Source organism: Balaenoptera acutorostrata, chromosome 3, assembly GCF_949987535.1.
Source record: "Balaenoptera acutorostrata chromosome 3, mBalAcu1.1, whole genome shotgun sequence".
In the NCBI taxonomy this organism is placed as follows: Eukaryota; Metazoa; Chordata; class Mammalia; order Artiodactyla; family Balaenopteridae; genus Balaenoptera; species Balaenoptera acutorostrata.
This window is the reverse complement of record NC_080066.1, coordinates 56,351,262-56,373,849: the sequence shown is the minus strand read 5'-3', so window position 1 is coordinate 56,373,849 and position 22,588 is coordinate 56,351,262. Positions and strand designations below refer to the sequence as shown.

Sequence of the window (22,588 nt, the reverse complement as noted above, 5' to 3'; positions counted from 1 at the left end):
ACCTACTTCACCTTCCATTTTTCTTTCATCCAGAAAACTTTATCTTGAATTCCTAATATACCACTGCCCTTATTTAGGCCCTCATTGACTGAAGCCCTGGTCAACGTACCACCACATGATTTCTCCTCAATCCTGCTTCCCTGTTGGCAAAGTTATTAAAAATATACACCTAACAAGGTTACTACCCCTACTTAGCAAATTCTTTACTGACTCCCAAATACCTGTGAGAGACAGGCCAAGGTCCTTTACATAGCATGCAAGTACCTAGTCCTTTCTTTCAAGTCTCATCTCCTTCAATTTCCTACCTTTCAGTCAGCCTATGATCTAAGAATCATCAACTGCCTACTGTTCCCTACATTCACTATGCTGCTCTATAACTCTGCTCCTGCTTCTGCCTAGAATGTGCTACCTAACTCCCAGTCACACTTCAAGACTTAACTTAGCCTTCCCTGATCACCCCTATTTCCCTGCCATCTGGATTAGGTCCCTATTGCATCAGGGTACTTGAGTACCCTGGTACTTCTTTATGCTCATGTTCCATCCTGGGTATCCTTCTACCACAATGATTGAAATGATTTGCTTCTGGGTCTTTCACACTGAGTAGACTAAATTTCTGTAGGTTAGGAACTAATCTTATGCATCTCTGTATCCACAACACAGCACCCAATATCTTATACACAGCAGGCACTTAATAAATGATTGTTAAGCTGAACTCTTTCCCCAAAACTGCTAGGTGAGCAAAAACATACAAGAATCCAGGGGCATGCAATTATCTATCCAGAAGCAGTAATCTAGTAGCATGTTACCAAGATTTAGAGGTATTTATTTGGTAGGGAAAATATTAGACATGCGTATTCCTATCTTCCAATTTACTTTTTAAAGCATTATACTCTCTTTAACTGGAAATTATTTTCAAATTATGTGATACCATTTAAAGCAATCTAGGGCAACTTAAAAGACACCACAGCCTCAACCAAGTTATACTTACATTCGGCTAGCTTCAATGTCGTCAGACTGAGGTTCTCCTGATGATCTGTAAAATGCAATTCAGGAAAGTTAAGCAAAATATTCCATATTTCAAAAAGGGGCAAACATTTTATTTTGGAAGACAAATTTGAAAACAAGATTTAATGGTTAACAGTTTTAAAAGTTCAACATGAGAAAAAAGTGATCAAATCAGATTGCCATACAACACATTTATTGTAAGGGCTAGACTAATAAAAACTCTGTTTTTTTTTTTAAGGAAAGGAAACTGTAAACACTATATTTAGATACCAACATACAAACCAGTGTAATAAATCATAATTCACAAAGTCAAATATTTATAATAAAAACCCACAACTATGAAACCTTCTACAGCCAAGTATTGGTTATCCACACAATATCAAAAGTATTCACTGGTATTAACAGTCCCAAGCTTTAGATGAGGGATCAGCAAACTACTGCCTGGGATGACAAACTAAGGCCTGGGTTGGCCGCCTATTTTTGTAAAGTTGTACTGGCACAGAATCACGCTCATGTATTTACGGCCGCTTTTACACTACAAAAGCAGAGCTGAGAAACTCTGTCGGAGACGTGGCACACAAAGCCTAAAATATTTATTACCTAGCCCTTTAAGAAAAAGTTTGCCAACCTCTGCTGTAGATAATTCAAATTTCAATCTAATACCCTTAGGAATTTTGAGACATTTAAGTCTGTTTTACCATTCTGATCATGATTACCTTATTTCAACAATCAAAGTAGGTTTCCCTGAAAATACACTGACAGGATGTACTACCTGTCAAAATTGTACCATCTTAGGGTATTAAAATTTTGCTGTGGATAACTGTGAATTGACTTCAGTTATAAATAGTTCCCAGTTATTTTCTTTTTTTTTTTTTAATATACTGCTGCTATTTTAAGTAGAAATACTGAAAATTCTAAGACACTAAGAAGCCTTTTATTTTCATTTTGGGGCATGAACCAATTTTGCCAACCCCACCATGCTGTTAAAAATAAATTCCTGTTACTCTATTCACTTTTACAACCAGCATCAATCAATATATATTGTATTAAGGTGAATCAACGTAATACTGATTTCTGACACTTTCAATTCACAAAACAGGTAAAATATTTTTTAGAGGTCAAAAGCTAGATTTTCAAACTGACATTACAAGGACTTGATTTGTAAATTTATCACTGACTTGAGACTTCAAATTCAAACAACTTTTAACAAGAGAATCTTAAAATCAGAGCCACCAGAATAGAAAAGAATCTGTTTTCCATATTTCTTAGATTTTAAAAAACTCACTTCTTTATCAGACTTTCAAAATTACCCCTCACTGAGTGGTCCAAGGACAAGAATGCAAAAAATAAAAATAAAAAATAAAAAAAAAATCCAGCAGCTCAAATATTTATTTTAGATCTTCTTTGCAGTATATTTACATTTTCAATTTTGCACAAAATGATATTAGAACTAAAAACTGGGGCATGCTGGAGGTGGCAGTGACTTGGCAGTGACACAAATGCAAAAATTTCACTCCACCCTCTCCCCCAGGGAGCAAGCAAATCACCTTTGTGACACACCTGGTCTCCACCAGCCTTGTGGGTAAGTACCCCAAGATTGCTTCCAAACTTGTATCTCTCAGACAGAAGAGCTAAAAAGTGATGATAACCCCATGTACCAGCTGACTCATTTTTGAAAGTGCGACCCTCCAGCATCAGATGTCATACTGTAAGGAGGCAGAGCAGGCTTGCAAAACAAAAAATAAACCTGCTGGCACTAAGGGAAGAGAGGCAGATTAGAAGCTTTCATACATGTAGGCGGCAAAACTTTTAAAATTAACAGGGAAAGAGAGAGAGGGGAAAAAATGAGGACACAATGACAGGGAAATTAAACTGCTACTGCAAAAAGGTAAGATGCAAGCAAGAGGAAAAACAAATCCAAGTCTCAGAAGCACAATTTGTAACTGCTGCAAAGTTTTGAGATTCTGAAATGGGATAGAGGTTAAATACATCAAATGGTAACTACATTCTATTTTCCAAAGTCTATTCTCTAAACAAGAGGATATGTAAACATTAGCACCAAAATGTCATCAAATTACTGTAAATAAACTAGATCATTTAACATTAACATATATTAATGTGAGCTACCAAAAACCACTTTTAAGTCAAACCAAGTAATTTAAACCAATTCAGTCAACAAGAAGAACAAAAGAATAAGGATTGAAGATTATTACCTTAAAACAATCTATCCTAGGTCTCTTAAACAGAGTTAGCATAATTGTTTTTTACTCAAAACAAAAATCGTTTTTTAATCAGAGAAAGCTGAATATACGCTGAACAAATAGAAGCACCTTTTACCTTACAGTGAGCAATAAGTAATAGTACCTGCCTGAATAAATTTCTAGTCATTCTGCTTATTGTATTCTGTCTGTTTTATTCTAAATATTCTAAATAATTAGAATATTATTTATTCTAAATATTTTACTAATTTTCTAAATAATTTACTAAAGAATATCCTAAAATTAGGATCCAAACTCTCAAAATTATAAAATACCTAAGATCTAACAATAGTTTCCAAGCTTTAATTTAGCCCCTGAAGAGTCTCTTTATTCTTTACTCTCAAGTTCTTGGAAGTAAGGATCTGGTACATATTGTAATTTTACCAAATTGAGGACATATAATCAAAGGAGAAAAAAACCCAAAAAGTATTGACTTAGGTTAACCTAAAGTTCGTCAGAATAACAAATCAGAAAAGAGATTTCTATGAGGTGCAGCTTCTCTAGCCTGCAAGCCCTTCCACTGTAACTCTCTAGGAGAGACAAGTATACTATATTTATTAAAACTCTCACCACATAAGCACACTTTAAAATGCATATTAAGACTTTTTTCATAGTTTTTTTAATGTTCATAATAAAATGTTTATTTAAAAGCTTGAAATTTTTTAGAAATACTTTCCTGTTTATTCATACAGATAGGTCTGGGGAAAAGGCACAAAATATTTTAGGAAGGAGATTAAATGGAGAAACAGGTCAACTCTTAGGTCCACTATTCTTAGCAGTCAGTATTCCTGCCAACTATATATTTTCTTCATTTTTTTACAGCATGTATTTTACAATGACAGCCTTTTAAAGGCTGTAAAATAACATTCAAAATTACCTTTTACAAGCTGTGGCCATTCGGTGACATCAGGGTGATCACAGCTTTGAGTCACTGATTAAAAACAGGTTGTCACACCAGTCTAGCTGCTAACTTGATCTGAGCGTAGGTTTAATAACTCTAATAAATTAAACAAATCTTTAGTTAGAACACTTTAACATATAAACCCAATTCATTGTTCAAAAATAATCTTCAAAGGTTCAAATTAGGTGCCAATGCAACATTCATCAGAAGAGTAATTATAGAAATGTTTTTAAGGACTATTTTCCAGCATTTTTTTTTCCTTTAATGATTTCTTCACTTGAGAAAATATAATAATCTCCTGTACTTTTATGAAGTGTTACAGTTTACAAAGCACTTTGCTCAACGGCATCTTAAGTCTAAAGACAACTTGGGCTCTACCTATTCAGAGCAGATACTATAGAAAGAATTTTAAAAAAGAAAAAGAAAAAGAAAAAACCAAGCAGCCTTAGAGTGATTAATTGACTTGCCCAAGATTTTAGTATTAGTGTTAAAGCCAGGACTAGGATTAAAAACCCAGATATACTGACTGCCTATCCAGAGTTAGTATTTTGTGATTTCATTTAGTTTTGCTATAGAGTCTCATGATTTAAAAATATGAACAAAGATTTAAAATATGGATTGACACCCCACAATTACAATAATTTAAATGGGACTAACAGTAGTAGAGTTTTCCAGGTAGTCAAATGCTTAATGGAATAGTTATACACCCACACCCACACAGATACACACACACACCACCACCCCCCAGTCTATTCCTACTTATTCCATATTTAAATAGGATAATTTAACATTAGCCAAAACTCCTTGGGTATTTCATGAAAACATGTTCTCCACATCAGCCATAAATCCACTAATATTCAATTTCATGAGAGAGAATGGCAAAATATGAAAACATTTCCTCCTCCCTCAACCTAGTATCTTTTGATCCTCTTACTTGGCCTTAGCTGAACGTTCCTGATTCCTGATTATCATGGTTCACATTTATCAGGCATCCTAATCACACTGTAGTTTCAGGCAAAGATACACATCTGAAATATCCCAGAATCAAGAGCTCATGTCCTGCAACTAGTTTTTCCCCTGATGATTTCCCTACCAAACTATATATCCAGGCCAAATCTGAAAAGTGAACTAAGGAAAGATGAGAAAATTAGGAGAGAAAAAAAAAGATCCTTGATAGTTAACACCTTCCAAGTGACAACAGACAACCACAGAAGGTGGTTTACAGCATGGATCCAGAGCCCTATATAAAACAGCAAGTTATCTGAGAACCCCAAGAGAAGGGATGAAACATCAATGCTTAAGCCCATACCTCTGCAGCCTATGAACTTGGGCTTCAAATTCAGATAAGGGTGAGAGTTGGCCTAAGAATACATTAACTTTAGGGGACTCCAATACAGGCATACTTCATTTTATTGTGCTTCACAGATATTGTGTTTTTTACAAACTGAAGGTTTGTGGCAGCCCTGCATCAAGCATGTCTATTGGTGCCATCTTTCCAACTGCATTTGCTCTCTTCATGTCTCTGTGTCACATTTTGGTAATTCCTGCAATATTTCAAACTTTTTCATCATTATTATATTTGTTATGGTGATCTGTGATCAGTAACTTTTGATGTTACTACAACAACTCGTTGAAGGCTCAGATGATGGTTAGCATATTTTAGCAATATTTTGTAATTAAGGTATGTACATTACTTTTTTAGACATAATGCTATGGCACACTTAATAGACTGTAGTATAGCGTAGACGTAACTTTTATATGCACTGGAAAGCCAAAAAATTCATATGATTAGCTTTATTTGCCTTATTGCGGTGGTCTAGAACTAAACCTGAAATACCTCTGAGGTATGCCTATAAGTGAGATTTTTAATCCCTGGAAGATATAATTCAAATTTCCCAGATTTTCCTATCATAGTTGCATGTTTTCTAATAAAAACCTAGAATATTCCTGAGGTCATATGGGAAAGAGGTAAGGCGCCCCTGAAATGAACAGTGTTTCCTGTGGGTTCCTCAAAAGACTAATAGTGTATGTGGATTTAAAAGATGCAAGTCTAACTTTCCAACCTGTAAACATAAAAATGAGAAAGTCAAAATACCTTTTAACTGATTAATTAATTGAGATGAATTAATTCATTAAAGAGCTACGTGTATTGTGAAAATTACTGAGGCAAGTCCTCTCTTCTAGACCTCCGTTTTCATGAGGTCCAGCGCTCCACAGAGCAAACAGGTTCCAGAGTCAGTCTGGATTCAAGTCCCTGTTTGGTCACTTACTAGATGGAAAATCTTGGGCAAGTTACTTAACCTCTCCAAGCCTAAGTATCCTGATATGCAGAACTAAGATAACAGTAGTATCTATCTCAGAGGGCTGTCATGAGGATGAACAAACATATATATTGTTCACAACAGTGTCTGGCACATAGTAAGAGCCCAACAAATGGAAGCTATTATTAACTCATAGCCTAACAGCCAAACTCACCCTCTCAACCTTCTTATGCAATTATTTTACTTCTCATAGCATACTCTTCTAAACTTCTTCAGAATCCCGCTTGGATTCCTCATACAGTCTACCTGGTAGCACAGTGATTTAGCACCTAGCACATGCTTTAAAAATGGCAGACACCCAAATTTGCTGAATACATTTGTCATTATTCTAACCATGACATTAAGATATACATGCAATTTTAAATTCCAAAAAATAAAACAGAAACATACCATATTTCGCCAAACTTCTGAGGAACTGGTGAATTCTAAAATCAGGCTCTTACAGATTTTTAACCTAAAATATAAAACACCTCACTCAATTCTTTTTACACAGACAACTGGATGGACAACTTTCATAGAAAAAATTTTTTCTAAAATTTATTATAAAAGCAAATTCATTTGTAATACTTATGAATATCCAGAAACATATTAAGAGACAAATGCCCCTAATGCTGTTGCCAGGATGCATGGAAAGGTGGTTAGACAGGCCCTGTGGTCTGAGTGCTTTCAGCTGGCAGAACCATGATACCCATTTTCATCCACAGAACTTACTGCTTGCTGTTTCTTTACTCTTCCCTCCCTCCAAAAGGCCTGAAAATATATGAAAACTGTTTAACTACATGCCTCTAATTCCTTCAGATACCTACAGCAATTAAGCTTTTAATTAAATTCCATATGCTGAGGACCTGCTATATTAGGTACATATATGGGCATCTGCCCAACTACCTCCTGGAGTAGCAGCCTTTGGCAGGTCCCTTGACCTGTAAGTCTTCGGTGTCAGGTTGTTGTAATAGAGAAAATATTTTTAAAGTATGTAGGACAATGCTGCCTGGAGCATAATAGGGCCTCAGTGTATGGTAGCACATATTATTTCTTAAACATTTAATACATCTATCAAAACTTAACTCTTATCAAAAACCAAATTCTGAAGCTTAAATCATGCATCCAAATAATCACTGTAAATTCTTAACTCATTTGTATATAATCAGATCATTTCTCAGCTGAACAGGAACTAAAGTCTCTTAATACATTTCCTTTTATTGCATATGAAGAAACCAAGTCCCCCACCAAATCAGGAAACCCACCCAGCATCCTACAGGGTTGATGGCAGAAAATGAATATACTATACACTGCATACAAATATTTTTTTTAAATTAACCAAGTGTTAAGAGGACTGAGTCTCAAACTCTGTTCTATAATACAATCACCTAAGGAAGCTGTAAAAAATGCAGATACTTACTTTATCTCAACCTCCAGAGACTGTGACTCAATACATAAAATGGGGTTGTGTGAATCTGTATTTTTAACATACATTTCAGGTGATATGCATACCCCAATTTGAGAAACTTTGCCTTAGAAGATTAGGAACACATAATTATAGAATGTACCAAATCTACGAAGATATAGGATAAGTAACAGAAACTGTAAGCACCAGAAATGTTAGCTGCACTCTTTGCAAATTTAACCATTAGCACTCTTACACCAGACCTAGTGCCTTTATTTATAACCGCATTCCTCTCCAACAGAGGGCTCAGTCTAATAATCTAAGAATAAGAAATGAATCAAATAATAAGAAATGCCTGTACCAATCTACATCCACCTGTCCCTGTAACATTTTCACTTATCCTTAAAATAGTCCATCTGCCTGCTCTCACTCTTTCTCTCTCCCTCTCTACACAGGTGCATATATATTACTATTACATCTGTCACGTCCTTTATCTCCTCTCCAACAGCCTATTTCCTTCACCTCCTTGTAACCCTAGGTCAAACTTAATTTCAGACTACCTTTTCTATCACTTTTTTATTGTGTCCACTCAGCAATCTTGTTCTCCTTTATGCCATGTTTATGGTGTCTTAAATTTATGGGAAAGCTACTTGTTGAAAGTCATTAAGTTTTGTACATTTGTAAATTTCACAACAAAAGACTGTTAACTTTCTGGTGTAAATTTTCCTGTCTTTAGGCTCTCCTCATTCTAGTCCATTCTGCAGTTAGACTAAAATTTTAAAACACTGCTTTCATATAGTACTTTCAACATAATTCCCTCAACTCCATTAACTCTTCACAGTACCATTTCCTTACTCTCCTTCCTTTAACTGCCAGAAAGGTCTGAAAACCATTAGCTCAGATGCTAATATACAAAACCTTCCACATACTCAAAGTTTTCTTATATAAGTCATCATCATTCTTGTATGTCCTAAATCCTATGGCCTCTTAATCCTACTTTTTCTCTGCTGCATTTCACACTGCTAACCATTTCTCACCCCTCCTGGACTTCCATAATGCTGTACTTGCCTGTATTCTTCTACCTCTGACAGGAACTAAGTCTTCTGCTAGTTCATCTTCCTACCTCTCAATCACAGCCACTCTCCAAGTTTCTATCAATAGCCCCTTTTCATAGATTAAGAATTAATTTTCTGTGCAATGTCATCATTCATTCCTATAGCACCTCTCTATACTTACAATCCCTAACTCTACATCTTTAAGACTTCATGTCGTGAGTCATAAGCCTGCTACTCTCAATTACCAATAGTACACATGCACTTGGATGTTTCATTAGCATCTAAAATCAAGCTCAATTATTCCCAAAAAAACTTACTTCACCCTGAATGTGCCTAATCTTGTTGTCCTACTAGTTACAGAAAGAAAAAAATTGGTGCCATTCTTTATTTTCTCCCCCTCATTTTTTTTTTTCTTAAAAGGTAGGAGTGTTCTAAATTTTGATGGAAAATCTGTATTTTAATCGCTACTTTTTTTTTTTAATTAATTAATTAATTTATTTTTGTTTTTTTTTGCTGTGTTGGGTCTTCGTTTCTGTGCGAGGGCTTTCTCTAGTTGCGGCGAGCGGGGGCCACTCTTCATCGCGGTGCGCAGGCCTCTCACTATCGCGGCCTCTCTTGTTGCGGAGCACAGGCTCCAGACGCGCAGGCTCAGTAGCTGTGGCTCATGGGCCCAGTTGCTCTGTGGCATGTGGGATCTTCCCAGACCAGGGCTCAAACCCGTGTCCCCTGCATTGGCAGGCAAATTCTCAACCACTGCGCCACCAGGGAAGCCCCACTCCCCCTCATTTTTATTTAGCCTAACCAATGTATGGTTTGATATGACCTTTAGGTCATTCAAAGAATGTCTACTAGCTAAAACTAATACAATGTTATATGTCAATTATAACTCAGTTAAAAAATATGTTTGAGTGTTTTACTAAGTGGATGAAGACATAGTGGTAAAGAAACTAGACAATCTTGTATCCTCATGTAATGGGGGAAATGCGCACAATAAAAACCACAATAAACTAGGTAACTGCAATGCATAGTTAAGTGTTGTGAAGAAGAAACCAGGATATGGTAAGTGTACATATACAGTATTCTGACTTAGTCTGGGGAAAAAGGAAAGACGTTCTTCATGAAGTAACATATAAACTGAGCTTTGAGGCATGAGCAAGGTTTATCCCAGATATATTAAGAAAAACCGTGGAAGGTAATGGTACCACTACCAGTCCAGTCACCCATTAGAAAATTCTGAGTCATATTCTAAAGAGAAGGCCCCTCTCTTTCCAGTACAACAAACCGTTCACCCAGTGCTATCAATTCTACCTCAGAAATTCCCCCACACTCCAACACTGCCCCCAATTATTCCTTTGTTGGTTTTGTTCCAGAGTAACGTTTCCGATGAAACTATACATAATTTGGCCAAAACCTGCCAGTCCAGCCTCTTCTCTCAGACTAGACCACACTTTTAGAGAACATATATATCATTCATTTTTACACTTCCAGTGCTTGAAAATGTTCACAAAATATACTTCACAGGATAAACATCTTATGAAGAGGAAAGTTTTCTTCTACGTGACTTGTTTTGGAGGTCATTTAACTAGTGAATACAAGATTAAAAACAAATTGTCTGATTGTAAAGGCCATGCTCCTTCCCTTGTACACTTCTAATTTATACCCAAATCCTGTAAATTTTTTCTTTGAAATATCACTTGCATCCTTTTTTCTCCATGCATAGTCATGTTACAGATGCTCATTACTTCATCTAGTTTTACTTTTTCCTCTATCCTTGACTCTGCCACTAGAATTATCTTCCTAAAAACCCAAATTTGGGCATATCACTCTCATACTCAAAATCTATACTTTCCCAATGCCCACAGGATAAATTTCAAACTATCATATGAAGTCCCTGCCACCGGCTTCCACCCATTCATACAAGCCTTACTGGCCACTCTATGAAATCATTACCAAGTACTTGATCTAGTCCCATCATTGGATTACTGGCTATCACATACTGGCCATCTGTATTTCTGATTTCAATGCTTTTGTTTCTCACGACACTTCACTCAGAAATACTTCTCTCTCCTTTGCTAACCTCCATCCCCCACCCACCTATTATGCCCTGTTTAAAAAAACTCTATTCATTTTAAAGGCTGTATCTCACAGAGTTCTCTAAGCTCTTCTGTAAATAACCACTGTCTTGTCTGGGAACTATATGTTCCTAATACTATAAAATAATTTCTTAATTTCCACCCTAAATTTATTATTTTATACATTATAGCTGTCTGAATACGTTTCTCAGTGTCTCTAGCTGTAAGCTGGTGGAGGGTAGGGCTCATCTCATCCATATGTTTATTTTCATAGTAATGGGACTGTTTTCTTGACACCACACCTCCCTCTACAAGGAAAAAAAAAAAAAGGAATAAGGATCATGGCCTGACAAAGGATTCTAAACTAGCTCCAAATGCAATTCACGGATGAACAAACAAGGGTATCCTTTAATTCCAAATTAACACAAATTTAACCCAATGCCAATCTAACAAAAGTTTATTTTGAAGCTCAAACATGTAAGAATAGCCACGAAACTTTCATTTTTCTCAAAGAATAATGCCTCTCTCCCAAGAACTTGTTCTACCAGGGACTAAAGCATAAAATATTAAATAGTATAATTAAAATCAATACAACCCCTTCAAAAAACTTTGACAGTATCTACTAAAACTAAATGTAAATCATTTAGTTTAGTCATTTACCCTATGACTTAAAAATTCCACTAAGTACACATCAAACAGAAATGAGTACATATGTTCACTAGAAGACGTTCAGTGGAATATTGAGAGTAACAATATTCTTAGTAGCCCCAAACCAAAAATGACTAAAATGTCCATCAACAGCAAAATGATAAACAAAATATAGTTGGCCCTTAAACAACCCAGGTTTGAACCATGCAGGTCCACTTATACGTGGATTTTTTTTTTTTTCAGTAAATACATTAATACAGTACCACACTATCTGCAATTGGTTGAATTCACAGATACAGAACTGTAAAGTTCTCAAGGCCTACTGTAAAGTTATATATGCAGATTTTCGACTATGCAGGGGATGGGTACCCCAGCCCCCTACCTAGTTCAAGGGTCAAGTGTACTATACAGAAATTATAAGCAACCGACTACAACCAACAATGTGGATGAATCTCACAAATATGTTGTGAGAGAAGCCAGACACAACTAAATGTGACTGTTTCTAATTACATAAAATATAAAAACAGAAAAATCTAATTTATGCTAGTAGAAGTCAGGATAGTGGTTACTCTTGGGGAAAGAGAGGTAGTGACAAAGAGAGCACAAGGGGCTTCAGAAGAGCTGATCTTGTTTCTTGATCTGAATGCTGGCTAAACGTGTGTGCTCAGTGTGTGAAAGTTAAACAAGCTACGTGCACACTTACACACTTCTGTATGTGTATTATACTTCAATCAAAAGTTTATTTTAAAAAGCACAGTATGGTATGAGCATTAACTAAATGTTTAAGTGGAACAGAAAGTTAAGTCCAGAGAAAGATCCAAAAGTATGTAACAGTTGCTTCTAGTCATAAACAAGAAAACTGGACAACATATGAAACAGCTGTTTTCAGACCCTGGATAACAGGCAGTGTGAGACTGATCCATGAGAACGAACAGAAATGAGGTGAACCCTTCCAATGCTTGAATTTCTTCATGGAGGCAGCTTTCCAACCTGAGTCAATGGAGAGGAAACACAGTCAGAGGACAGCAGTCTCACTGAGGTAAGAAGCAAGAGGTCAGAGTTGAGGCTGAAGTGGGTGGAATTTTTAATAAGACAGACTGCCACAGAGGGGAGCTATGCAGAGGAAAGTCTCCAGAAATCTGTCACTTGGGGGTCCTTTCGAGTCTGCCACTGTATACAAAACTGCATGAATAAAGGGAAAGACTATATGAAGCTGGAGAAAGAGGAGCTGTGAGCTGAAATATCCCCAGTGCTCATACAGGACTAGGAGATTCCTAAATTCCTCCCAACCAGAGTGAAGAGAATATGCTGACACTGGGGACATTTAGTAGAGAACTAAGAAGGGCCATGCATTTGTAGTAGCTACCAGCCTTAAAGTAAAGTCTTCTCTAGATACACCCTAATAAAGCCTTGAAGGGATCAAGCTGACCAGCGAGTTACTTAGCTTGCTGGCAAAACAAAGTTTAACACTCTAAAAGACAACAAAATCCAACCACTCAACAATAGACTATAACAATGTTCAGTATCCAATAGGAAAGTACTAAATATGTAAGCAGGAAAAGACGGCCCATAACCAACAGAAAAACCAATCAATAGACCCTGAAATGAAAGAATTGATAGAATCAGTAGACAAGAACTTTTAAATAGCTATTATAAATATGCTCAAGGATTCAAAGGAATACATGAAAACAAATCAAATGGAACGTCTAGAAATACAAAAAGTAAATAAATATATACATATTTATATAAATATATAAAATATCTTAAAGTATTTGACCCTGCAGGGGAAAAAAAAAGGACAGTGAAATACAAGACAAAGTAAACTAAAGCACAGAGAGACCAAAAAAAACTAAAAATGTTAATGACCTGAAGATAATATCAAATAGTCTAACATTATACATGTAACCAGAGTAACCCTGGAAAAAAGAGTGTAGAAGGAAGAGAGCTAACTTTAAAAAACTACATGTGAAGAAATAATGACTGACACTTTTCCGAATTTGATGAAAACATAAACACAGACCAAAAAAACAAAACCAAAAACTCAATAAATCCTAAGCAGGATAATCACAAAGAAAACCAGCAATGAAGAGAAAATCTTAAAGAAAAGCCAGAGGTAAATAAAAAGACTTTAAGTACAGAGGAAGAAAGATAAGTATAACCACAGACTTCTCATCAGAAACAAATGCTGAAAAAAAAATGTCAACCTAGAGTTATATATCAAGTGATAAATATCCTTCAAAATATGAAGATAAACCTCTATACATCTACCAGAATGGCTACGTCAAAAAGACTGACAGTCCCGAATGCTGACAAGAATGTAGAACAACTGGAAACTCTCATATAATTGCTGGTAAGAGTATAAAACAAAACAACCAATTTGGGGAAAAGATCTGGCAACTATCTTATAACCCAAACTGCACTCCTAGGTATTTACCCAAGAGCAAAGAAACCAAATATATCGACACAAAGTCTTTCACACAACTGTTCACTGAAGGCTTTTCACAACAGCTAGAAACTGAAAATAGCCCAGGTGTCCCTTAAGAGAAGAATGTAGTTACAAACTACTGACACATGCAGTACCATAGATGAATTTCATAAACATTATGCTAAGGGAAACCTTATACAAATAAGTACCATGATTTATATTTATATGGAATTCTAGAGCAAGCTAAACTAATCTATGTTAAAGTGATCAGAACAATGATTGACTTGGGGGTGTGGGTAATGTGGGGGCAGGAAATGGCTAGGAAGGGGTACAGGTTCCATAACTTGATAGGACTTTGTGTTGCAAAGATGTAAGCATTTGTCAACACACATGGAATGGTATATGTGACAGACTGTATTTTCTAAAGATGGCCACCCACAATATAATCCATCCCACATGCTCTTCTTACAAGGTTAACATTGGCATTCTCCCATCAGCTGGTGGGGTCTATGTGCCTTCTCCTTGAATTTGAGCAGCCTCGGTGACTTTCAATCAATAAAGTATGGTGGAAGTCTGTGCTCTTTTATAAGCTAGACTTTTGATGCTAAGTTATAAAAATGCCATGCACTTCTGCCTTGGTCTCTTGAGATACTCACTCTTGGAATGCAGCCACTCTACAGTGATGAAGCCAGCCACTTGGCAATGAAGCCAAGCAACCATATACAAAAGCAACATCTAAGTGTTCTAGACCAGAGCTCCAGTTGAAGTCCTGACAGCCAGCATCAATATCCAGATGTGTGAGCAAGCCTTTAGATGATAACAGCCTCGACTTATCAGGTTACCTCAGTTATCAAACAACTCCAGCTGACATGTTTGAAGTCAAGACAAGCTATCCTTGCCAGTCTCTGCCAAAAGTACAGATTCATAAGCAAAATAAATGACTGCTGATGTTTGGGGTACACTAAGTTTGGAGTGATCTGTTAGGGAGCAATAGATAACCAGAACAATATACTAAATTCAGTTAATAATACTAAATTTCTAAGTTTTAGTTGACTATATATGATGAAGTTAAGGATAAGATATTCTAACATCTACAACTTACTCTGAAAAACATCAAAAATAATAAGACAAATTAATAGATGGATAGATATAAGACAGTAAATATAGTAAAATGTTAATTGTGGAATTACATTCCACAATTATTTCACATCCATGTAAGTCTGAAAATTTTCCTAATAAAATGTTGAAGAGTGAAATAAAGGCATTTTCATATAAATAGAAGCTGAAATGTTTTTTTGGCCAATAGACTTGGTGCTTTAGAAATTTTTTAATTCTTCAAGTAGAAGGAAAACAACACCACATAGAAACTTAGGTCCATGAAAAAAGTCTACACAAATCTACACAAAGGAAAAGAAATGAAAATGGAAAATATGGGCAAAACACATACCGCAACTATGGAGCCCGTGTGCTGCAACTACTGAAGCCCGCCTAGAGCCCGTGCTCCGCAACAAGAGAAGCCACCGCAATGAGAAGCCCGCGTGCCACAACAAAGGGTAGCCCCCGCTCGCTGCGACTAGAGAAAGTCCACATGCAGCAACAAAGACCCAACGCAGCCAAAAACTAAAAAGAATAAATAAAGAAAATACATGGAAGCAAAAATGAAGAGAAGTGAAAGAAAAGATAGCAGGTTCACAATTATAGTTGAAGATTTCAACACTCCTCTCGTTAATTAATAAAGTATCCCCCCCAAAAAAAATCAGTAATGATACAGAATACATGCCTGTCTAAAAAAGGACCTGTATCCTGAAAAGAAAAAGAATGTGCAAAATATTTGGATACTCACAAAAAAAGACATACATGTGACCAATTAATACATGAAAACATCAACATCATTAGTCATCACGCAAATGTAAATTAAAACCACAAAGACACTTCACACTCATTATCTGGCAATTATTTTTAAAAAATAAAAACAACATATTAGCAAGGTATTAGCAAAGACGTGGAGAAACTGGAACCCTTGTGGGAAGGTAAAACAGTACAGCTGCTATGGAAAATGGTATATTGGTTTTCAAAAAAGTTAAACACAGAATTACTATAAGACCCAGCAATTCCATTCCTAGATAGATACCCAAAAGAACTGAAAGCAGGGACTTGAAGAGATCTATTTTTAACACCCATGTTCATAGCAGCACTATTCACAATAGCCAAAGGAAGGACGGAACTCAAGTCTCCATCAATGAAAGAATGATTAAACAAAATGTGGTATATACACACAATAGAATATTATTCAGCTTTAAAAAGGAAATTCTGAAATATAATGTAACATGGGTGAACCTTGAGGACATTATGCTAAGTGAAATAAGCCAAAAGCAAAAGGACAAACATCATATGATTCCACTTACGTGAGTACCTAGAACAGTCAAATTCGTAGAGTCAGAAAGTAGAACAGGGGCTGGAGGGAGGAGGAAGAAATTGGGGGGTTACTGTTTAATGGGGATGGAGTTTCAGTTTGAGATGATGAGTAAGTTTCAAAAATGGGTTAAGAATGATGGCTGCACAATGTGAGTGTACTTTATGCCACTGAACTGTACAGTTAAAATGGTTAAGATGGTAAATTTTATGTTATGCATATTATACTACAATTAAAGAAAAAGAAACTGCAGTGGGATACCACTACACACCCATGTGAAGATCTGCAATTTATTTGAGAGTATCAAATGCTGACAAGGATTTGGAAGAAATGGAACTCTCATACATTGCTGGTAAGAACGCAAAATGGTACAACCACTGGGAAAATAGTTCATCAGTTCCTTATAAATTTAAACATAAAACTACCACATGGGGACTTCCCTGGTGGCCTAGTGATTAAGAATCTACCTGCCAATGCAGGGGACACAGGTTCAATCCCTGGTCCAGGAAGATCCTACATGCCGCGGAGCAAATAAGCCCATGCACCACAACTACGGAGCCTGCGCTCTAGAGCTCGTGAGCCACAACTACTGAGCTCGCATGCCACAACCACTGAAGCCCGTGCACCTAGAGCCCGTGCCCCGTAATGAGAAGCTACCACAACGAAAAGTAGCCCCCACTCGCCACAACTAGAGAAAGCCCGCGCACAGCAATGAAGACCCAACGCAGCCAAAAAAATAAATTAAATAAATGAATAAATAAATTTTAAAAATAAAAAAAGATAGGTGCACTTTACTGGATATAAATTAGTACTTCAATAAACATGATTTTTTTAATTTATGAAAACAATATATAAAAAGATGGCATTTTAAATCAGTGGGGAAAGGATCCCTTAGGTGGTCTAGAGCAGGTGTCCCCAACCCCCGGACTGGTACTGGTCCGCAGCCTGTCAGGAACTGGCCACACAACAGGAGGTGAGCGGCAGGCGAGCAAGCGAAGAAGCTTCATCTGCAGCTCCCCATCGTTCACGTTACCGCCTAAACCATCCGACCCACCTCCACCCCCTGTCCGTGGAAAAACTGTCTTCCACAAAACCAGTCCTTGGTGCCAAAAAGGTTGGGAACCGCTGGTCTAGAGAATTAGCTGCCCAAGTGGGGATATTTAAATATTAGAACTTAGAGAAGTTAGATATTTTCACACAACATCCAAATATATGCCAAATGCAATCCAAATCTAAACCTAAATCATACAATATTCAAAAAAATGCTGAATGTACTCAGATCTAAATCTATAAATCTAAACCTATAAAGTAACCTCATAGAAGTGCTAGAAGGTATGAGATTTCTGTATTATCTTTGTAAGCATGGTGAAACTCAGAAGCCAAAAAGGACAGATAGATTTACCTATACCAAAAAATTTTAATTTCATGACTAGATACTATATAATAAACAATGAGGTAAACCAGCAGACCTATACAATGTGTTGGGAATGAAACTTGCTTAAAAAGATTTTTGTAAAGAGTAATTGGCAGTATCTATCAAATCTTTAAGCTGACATAGCCTCATGGTCTAACAGTCATTTTATAGAAATCTACCTTACAGAAATAATACGTACCATTATTTGTAATATCAAAAATTGAAAACAACCTAAATTCCACAATAAAGAGTTTCAAAATATATTATGAACTCTGAGTTAGTTTCCTAGTTCAGTTCTAAAGACTGATAGAAGTCATAAGATTGATAGTCTTCTATCAAGTTTACTTCAGGACATATGTTCCACATCAAACATTCTTTTCTTTCTTGAGTTTTTTCTTTTGTTCCCCTTTCCACCAAGCTAATAGGATAAAATTACCTGTAGTTATGTGGGCATGTGATACCATACATAGATTTAATGCAGTAATTAAAAAGTATTGTTCAACTCCATACTTTCAGTTGTTCTAGCCAAAACCTCAGTGTCATCTTTTACTTCTCCCTTTATTTCACACTTATATCTGACCTATTACCAAATCCTACAGACTATAATTTCAACACGTATCAATAATTCAGCCACTTCTCACCAACCTGATAGGCCTCACCTTGTCCAACTCACCATCATCACCTCCTATCTGTATTGTAATAGCCTGCCAACTGGTCTCTTGATTCTGCCCTTCTCTTTCAATCTACGACCAACATGGCAGCCAGAGTGATCGTGCTAAAACCTAAATCAGAACTTTCCACTCTGCTCAAAAACCTTCAATGGCTTCCCATCTCACTCAGAGGTAAACGTCAAACTCTTTATTATGACCAAATGATCTGTATCCTACATTCCCTTTCTGACTCGATTTCCATCATTTACTTTTCTACAGCCCCACAGGCCACCTCACTGTTCCTCAAACACATCAGGCACTCTCCCACTTCAGTGTTTCCTTATTCACTACACCCTTTGCCTGAAATACTCTTCCCCCAGTCATCCACATGTCTAGCTCTCGCATCTCCTTCAGTTCTTTACTCAAGTTATCATCTCAGTGAGGTTTTCTCTGGCCACACTATAATTTGCACTCAACCCCTGCACTCTCAAATACTTCATATCCCACTTCCCTTATTTTTCTCCTTAGAAGTACTATGCAACATACGGTATATTCTACATATCTTGTTTTTGATGTTTATGATCTCTCTTTCCCTACTAAGTGTAAGTTCCGTGAAAACAGGAGTTTTGGTGGATTTTGTACACTGCTGTCTCCACTAGCACCTAGAAAAATGCCTATGACATAGTAGGTGCTCAATAAATATTTGCTAAATGAATGAGGTAGATGCACATGTAACCACTCACATGGAAAAGATTTCTATAACAAATAAGAGAGAAAAAAAACAAGTTGTACAGAATACAAGTTCAGGACAAAAATCTATGCACAAGCAATGAATAATCTGAAAATAAAATTAAGAAAAATTCCATAAGCAATAACATCAAAAAGAATGAATCTTAGGAATATATAACAAAATACATTTCTTTTGAACAGAAGTGTAAGACATGTACAACGAAAACTACAAAACACACAAAAAAATTAAAGACCTAAATAAACAGAAAGACATCCCATGTTCATGGATCAAAAGACATAATACTAAGGTAGCAATACTCCTCAAATAGACCTACAGATTCAACACACACCTTATCAAAATCTCACCTGCCCTTTTTGCAGAAATTGACAAGCTAACCCTAAAATTCACACAGAAATTCAAGGAACCCAGACAGCCAAAAAAAGAAGAGCCAAGTTTGAATATTCACATTTTCGAATTTCAAAACTTACTACAAATCTACAGTAACCAAGAATGTGTGTTAGTGGCTGAAGAACAGACATACAGATTAATGGAAGAGAACTGAGAGTCCAGAAATAAATTGTTACATTTATGGCCAATTGATTTTCAACAAGGGTAACAAGACAATTCAATGGGAAAGAATAGTCTTTTCAGCAAATGTTTCTGAGACAGCTAGCTATCTATATGTAAAAATAATAAAGTTGGACCCCTACCTTATATAACACCATATGCAAAAATTAACTCAAAACAGATGACAAACATAAATGTAAGAGCTAAAACTACAATACTCTTAGAAGCAAACAGGTATAAATCTGTATGACTGGTCAGACAATGGTTTCTTATTGGGTTGGCCAAAAAGTTCATTCGGGTTTTTCCATAAGATGTATGGAAAAACCTGAACAAACTTTTTGGCCAACACAATAAATAACACCAAAGACAACAAAAGAAAAACAAACAGGACTTCACCAAAATTTATAACTTGTGTGCCTCAGAGGAAACAATCATGAAAGTGAAAAAACAACCTTTTGGGGGGGGGGGGAATACTTGGAAATCATATATCTGATAAGAGACATGTATCCAGAACATATAAAAACGCTTAAAAGCCAACAATAAAAAGAAAAATGACCCAATTTTAAAACAGCAAAGAATCTAAATAGATCTCTGAAGATGGACAATCAGGGCATGAAATGATGATCATTAGTCATTTAGCAAATGCAAACCAAAATCACAAAGATACCTTCACGTCCACAAGATGGCTAAAATAAAAGGAACAGACAATTGGTTTGGCAAGGAAATAATTAGAAAGAACCCTCATATACTGCTGATGTAACTGTAAAATACTGCAGCCACTTTGGAAAAAATGTTTGGCAGTTCCTCAAAATGTTAAACACAGTTAGCTAAGACCCAACAGTTTCACTCCTAGGTATTTACCCAAGAGAATGAAGATATATGTCCACACAAGAACTTATATATGAATGTTCATAACATGATTCATAATAACCAAAAAATGGAAACAATCCAAAGTTATCAACTGATTACTGAATAAACAGTATGTGTATACTCATACAATGTAATATGAACCTCCAAAATATCATTTAAGTAAAGGAAGACATACACAAAAGGACATATATTTTATGATTCCATTTATATGAAACGTCCAGAATAGGCAACCCATAAAGTAAGGAAGCAGATTAGTGGTTGCCACTCTTCAGGGGCTGAAGAAGGAAAGAATGGTGAATGACTACTAACAAACAGGTACAGGGTTTCTTTTGGGGATGATGAAAATGTTCTAAACTTATATAATGGTGATAGTTGCCAATTGAATATACTAAGACCCACTCTTAAGGGTGGAATTTATGGTATGTGAATTATATCTAATAAAGTTGGAAATTATAAAAAGTGTATGGAATGATTTTTTATAAACCACCTCAAAAAAGAAAAAAATTACAAGTATCTGTACTTACACAGATGTATTTGTTTGGTATTCACCAGGTGTTCTTATGTTTTTCTACATTTAAATTGAACAACCGTTAAGTTTTGGAACTGGCTAAGAAAGGAAGAGGAAACTTTCACTTCTTTTTATACTTTAAAAATACATATTTTTTTCCTGTATTTCCTTATTCTCAAAAATAATTAATTCTACACACCAATATTTGAGGGGAGGGGCAACCAACCACGACATATAAAAGGCTCTCTGGAAATATGAAAGTTCCAGGATTTCTGGTTTTATGATTTACAGGAATAACCTAACATTTAAAATTGAGGCTGCACCGGCAAATCTAGGTGTATGGTCAACAGGAGTAAAATTTTCGGATCACAATCACTGTGCGTTGGAAAAGAACAGAACTCTCTAATGTGACCCTTGGCCCTCCCCTCTCTCTGGGTTCTGTGAACATTTCCAAAAGTAAACAAACTATGCTATTTACCTGTTTGAAAAACTATAAAAGGTAAACTCATGATCTGCCAACATTAAAATGCTATCTTTCCCCAGTATTTACTTGTGTTTATTATGTGACTTACTAGCAGTGAGAAAATCTTATCTCAGTGTAGATCCCAAGTGTCATCTATGAAAAGTCTTTAAAAATTCCAAATTACCAGAATTATTTCAATTTCCTGACTTTAATTATAAATCACTTATTGCAATCAACAATTCCATGATCTGAAAACAGAAGCAATGTGCCACACATAGTCCCAATGACTTATTATTCTGAAATTTTCCTCTGGGTTCTTTCTGTACAATAGTTAAATTGAGTTCAATCTTACACAGAGCTTAACCTAAAATTAAACACAGAATTACATTAGCATTCAGCGCACACACAAAAAATATTTATAATGCAATATACTAAAATAACTAAAGGTAGGTGAGTTTTCCTAGAAATAATCCTGAACACTATTTTACGTTTAATTTATTACATTTCATCTATCAAATGTAGCATCTAAACTCATAAAATCTGAATTAAGGACAAAAGACCATTAGCTTCTAATTTAATTTCAAAATGCTTTTAAAAATTCACAACATATAATTTTAAGTGAACTACATTGCATCTGTTAAAAGACAGAAAATTGTTTTTCTAAAGACCATCCATACTCGAAGGACATAAATATTAAACATTGAGAACATTTAATTTTCTATTAATGTCTGGTAAAACACTAAAGTGTAGCCTAATTACAAATTTTCTTTTGAGCAGTTTATCAACTGGAGTAATATTTCTCTAACTGGAAAAAAAATGCAGTTCTTATCAATCAGTAAATGAACATTCATTCATCCAACACTCACAAATGCCTGAAACTGCACATGAAAAAAAATGAGATCGA

At 35.8% G+C, this 22,588-nt stretch overlaps 2 protein-coding genes across 6 annotated transcripts in view; one reads left to right on the top strand and one right to left on the bottom strand.

Annotated features, from left to right (window-relative positions):
- Positions 1-22,588, bottom strand: part of UBE3A (ubiquitin protein ligase E3A) — a 90,590-nt gene that overhangs the window by 57,550 nt on the left and 10,452 nt on the right. The window contains exons 2-4 of one of the 5 annotated variants that reach the window (XM_007179117.2): positions 6,876-6,939; positions 4,141-4,260; positions 989-1,033 (exon numbers count right to left, since the gene is read on the bottom strand). The exons of 1 other annotated variant lie outside the window; for it this stretch is intronic. In XM_007179117.2, the coding sequence (XP_007179179.1) occupies positions 989-1,033; positions 4,141-4,160 (65 nt within the window). In that variant the 5' untranslated portion in view covers positions 4,161-4,260; positions 6,876-6,939. Of the gene's footprint in view, positions 1-988; positions 1,034-2,565; positions 2,653-4,140; positions 4,261-6,875; positions 6,940-22,588 lie in introns of those variants that run through there. 3 more of the 5 variants (XM_057542020.1, XM_057542019.1, XM_057542021.1) reach the window with 3 other exon arrangements.
- The window catches only part of LOC130707553 (sterile alpha motif domain-containing protein 1-like), a 28,206-nt gene continuing 12,437 nt past the window's right edge, over positions 6,820-22,588 (top strand). The window contains exon 1 of the mRNA XM_057542671.1: positions 6,820-6,939. Coding sequence (XP_057398654.1) covers positions 6,820-6,939 — 120 coding nt within the window. The remainder of the gene's footprint in view (positions 6,940-22,588) is intronic.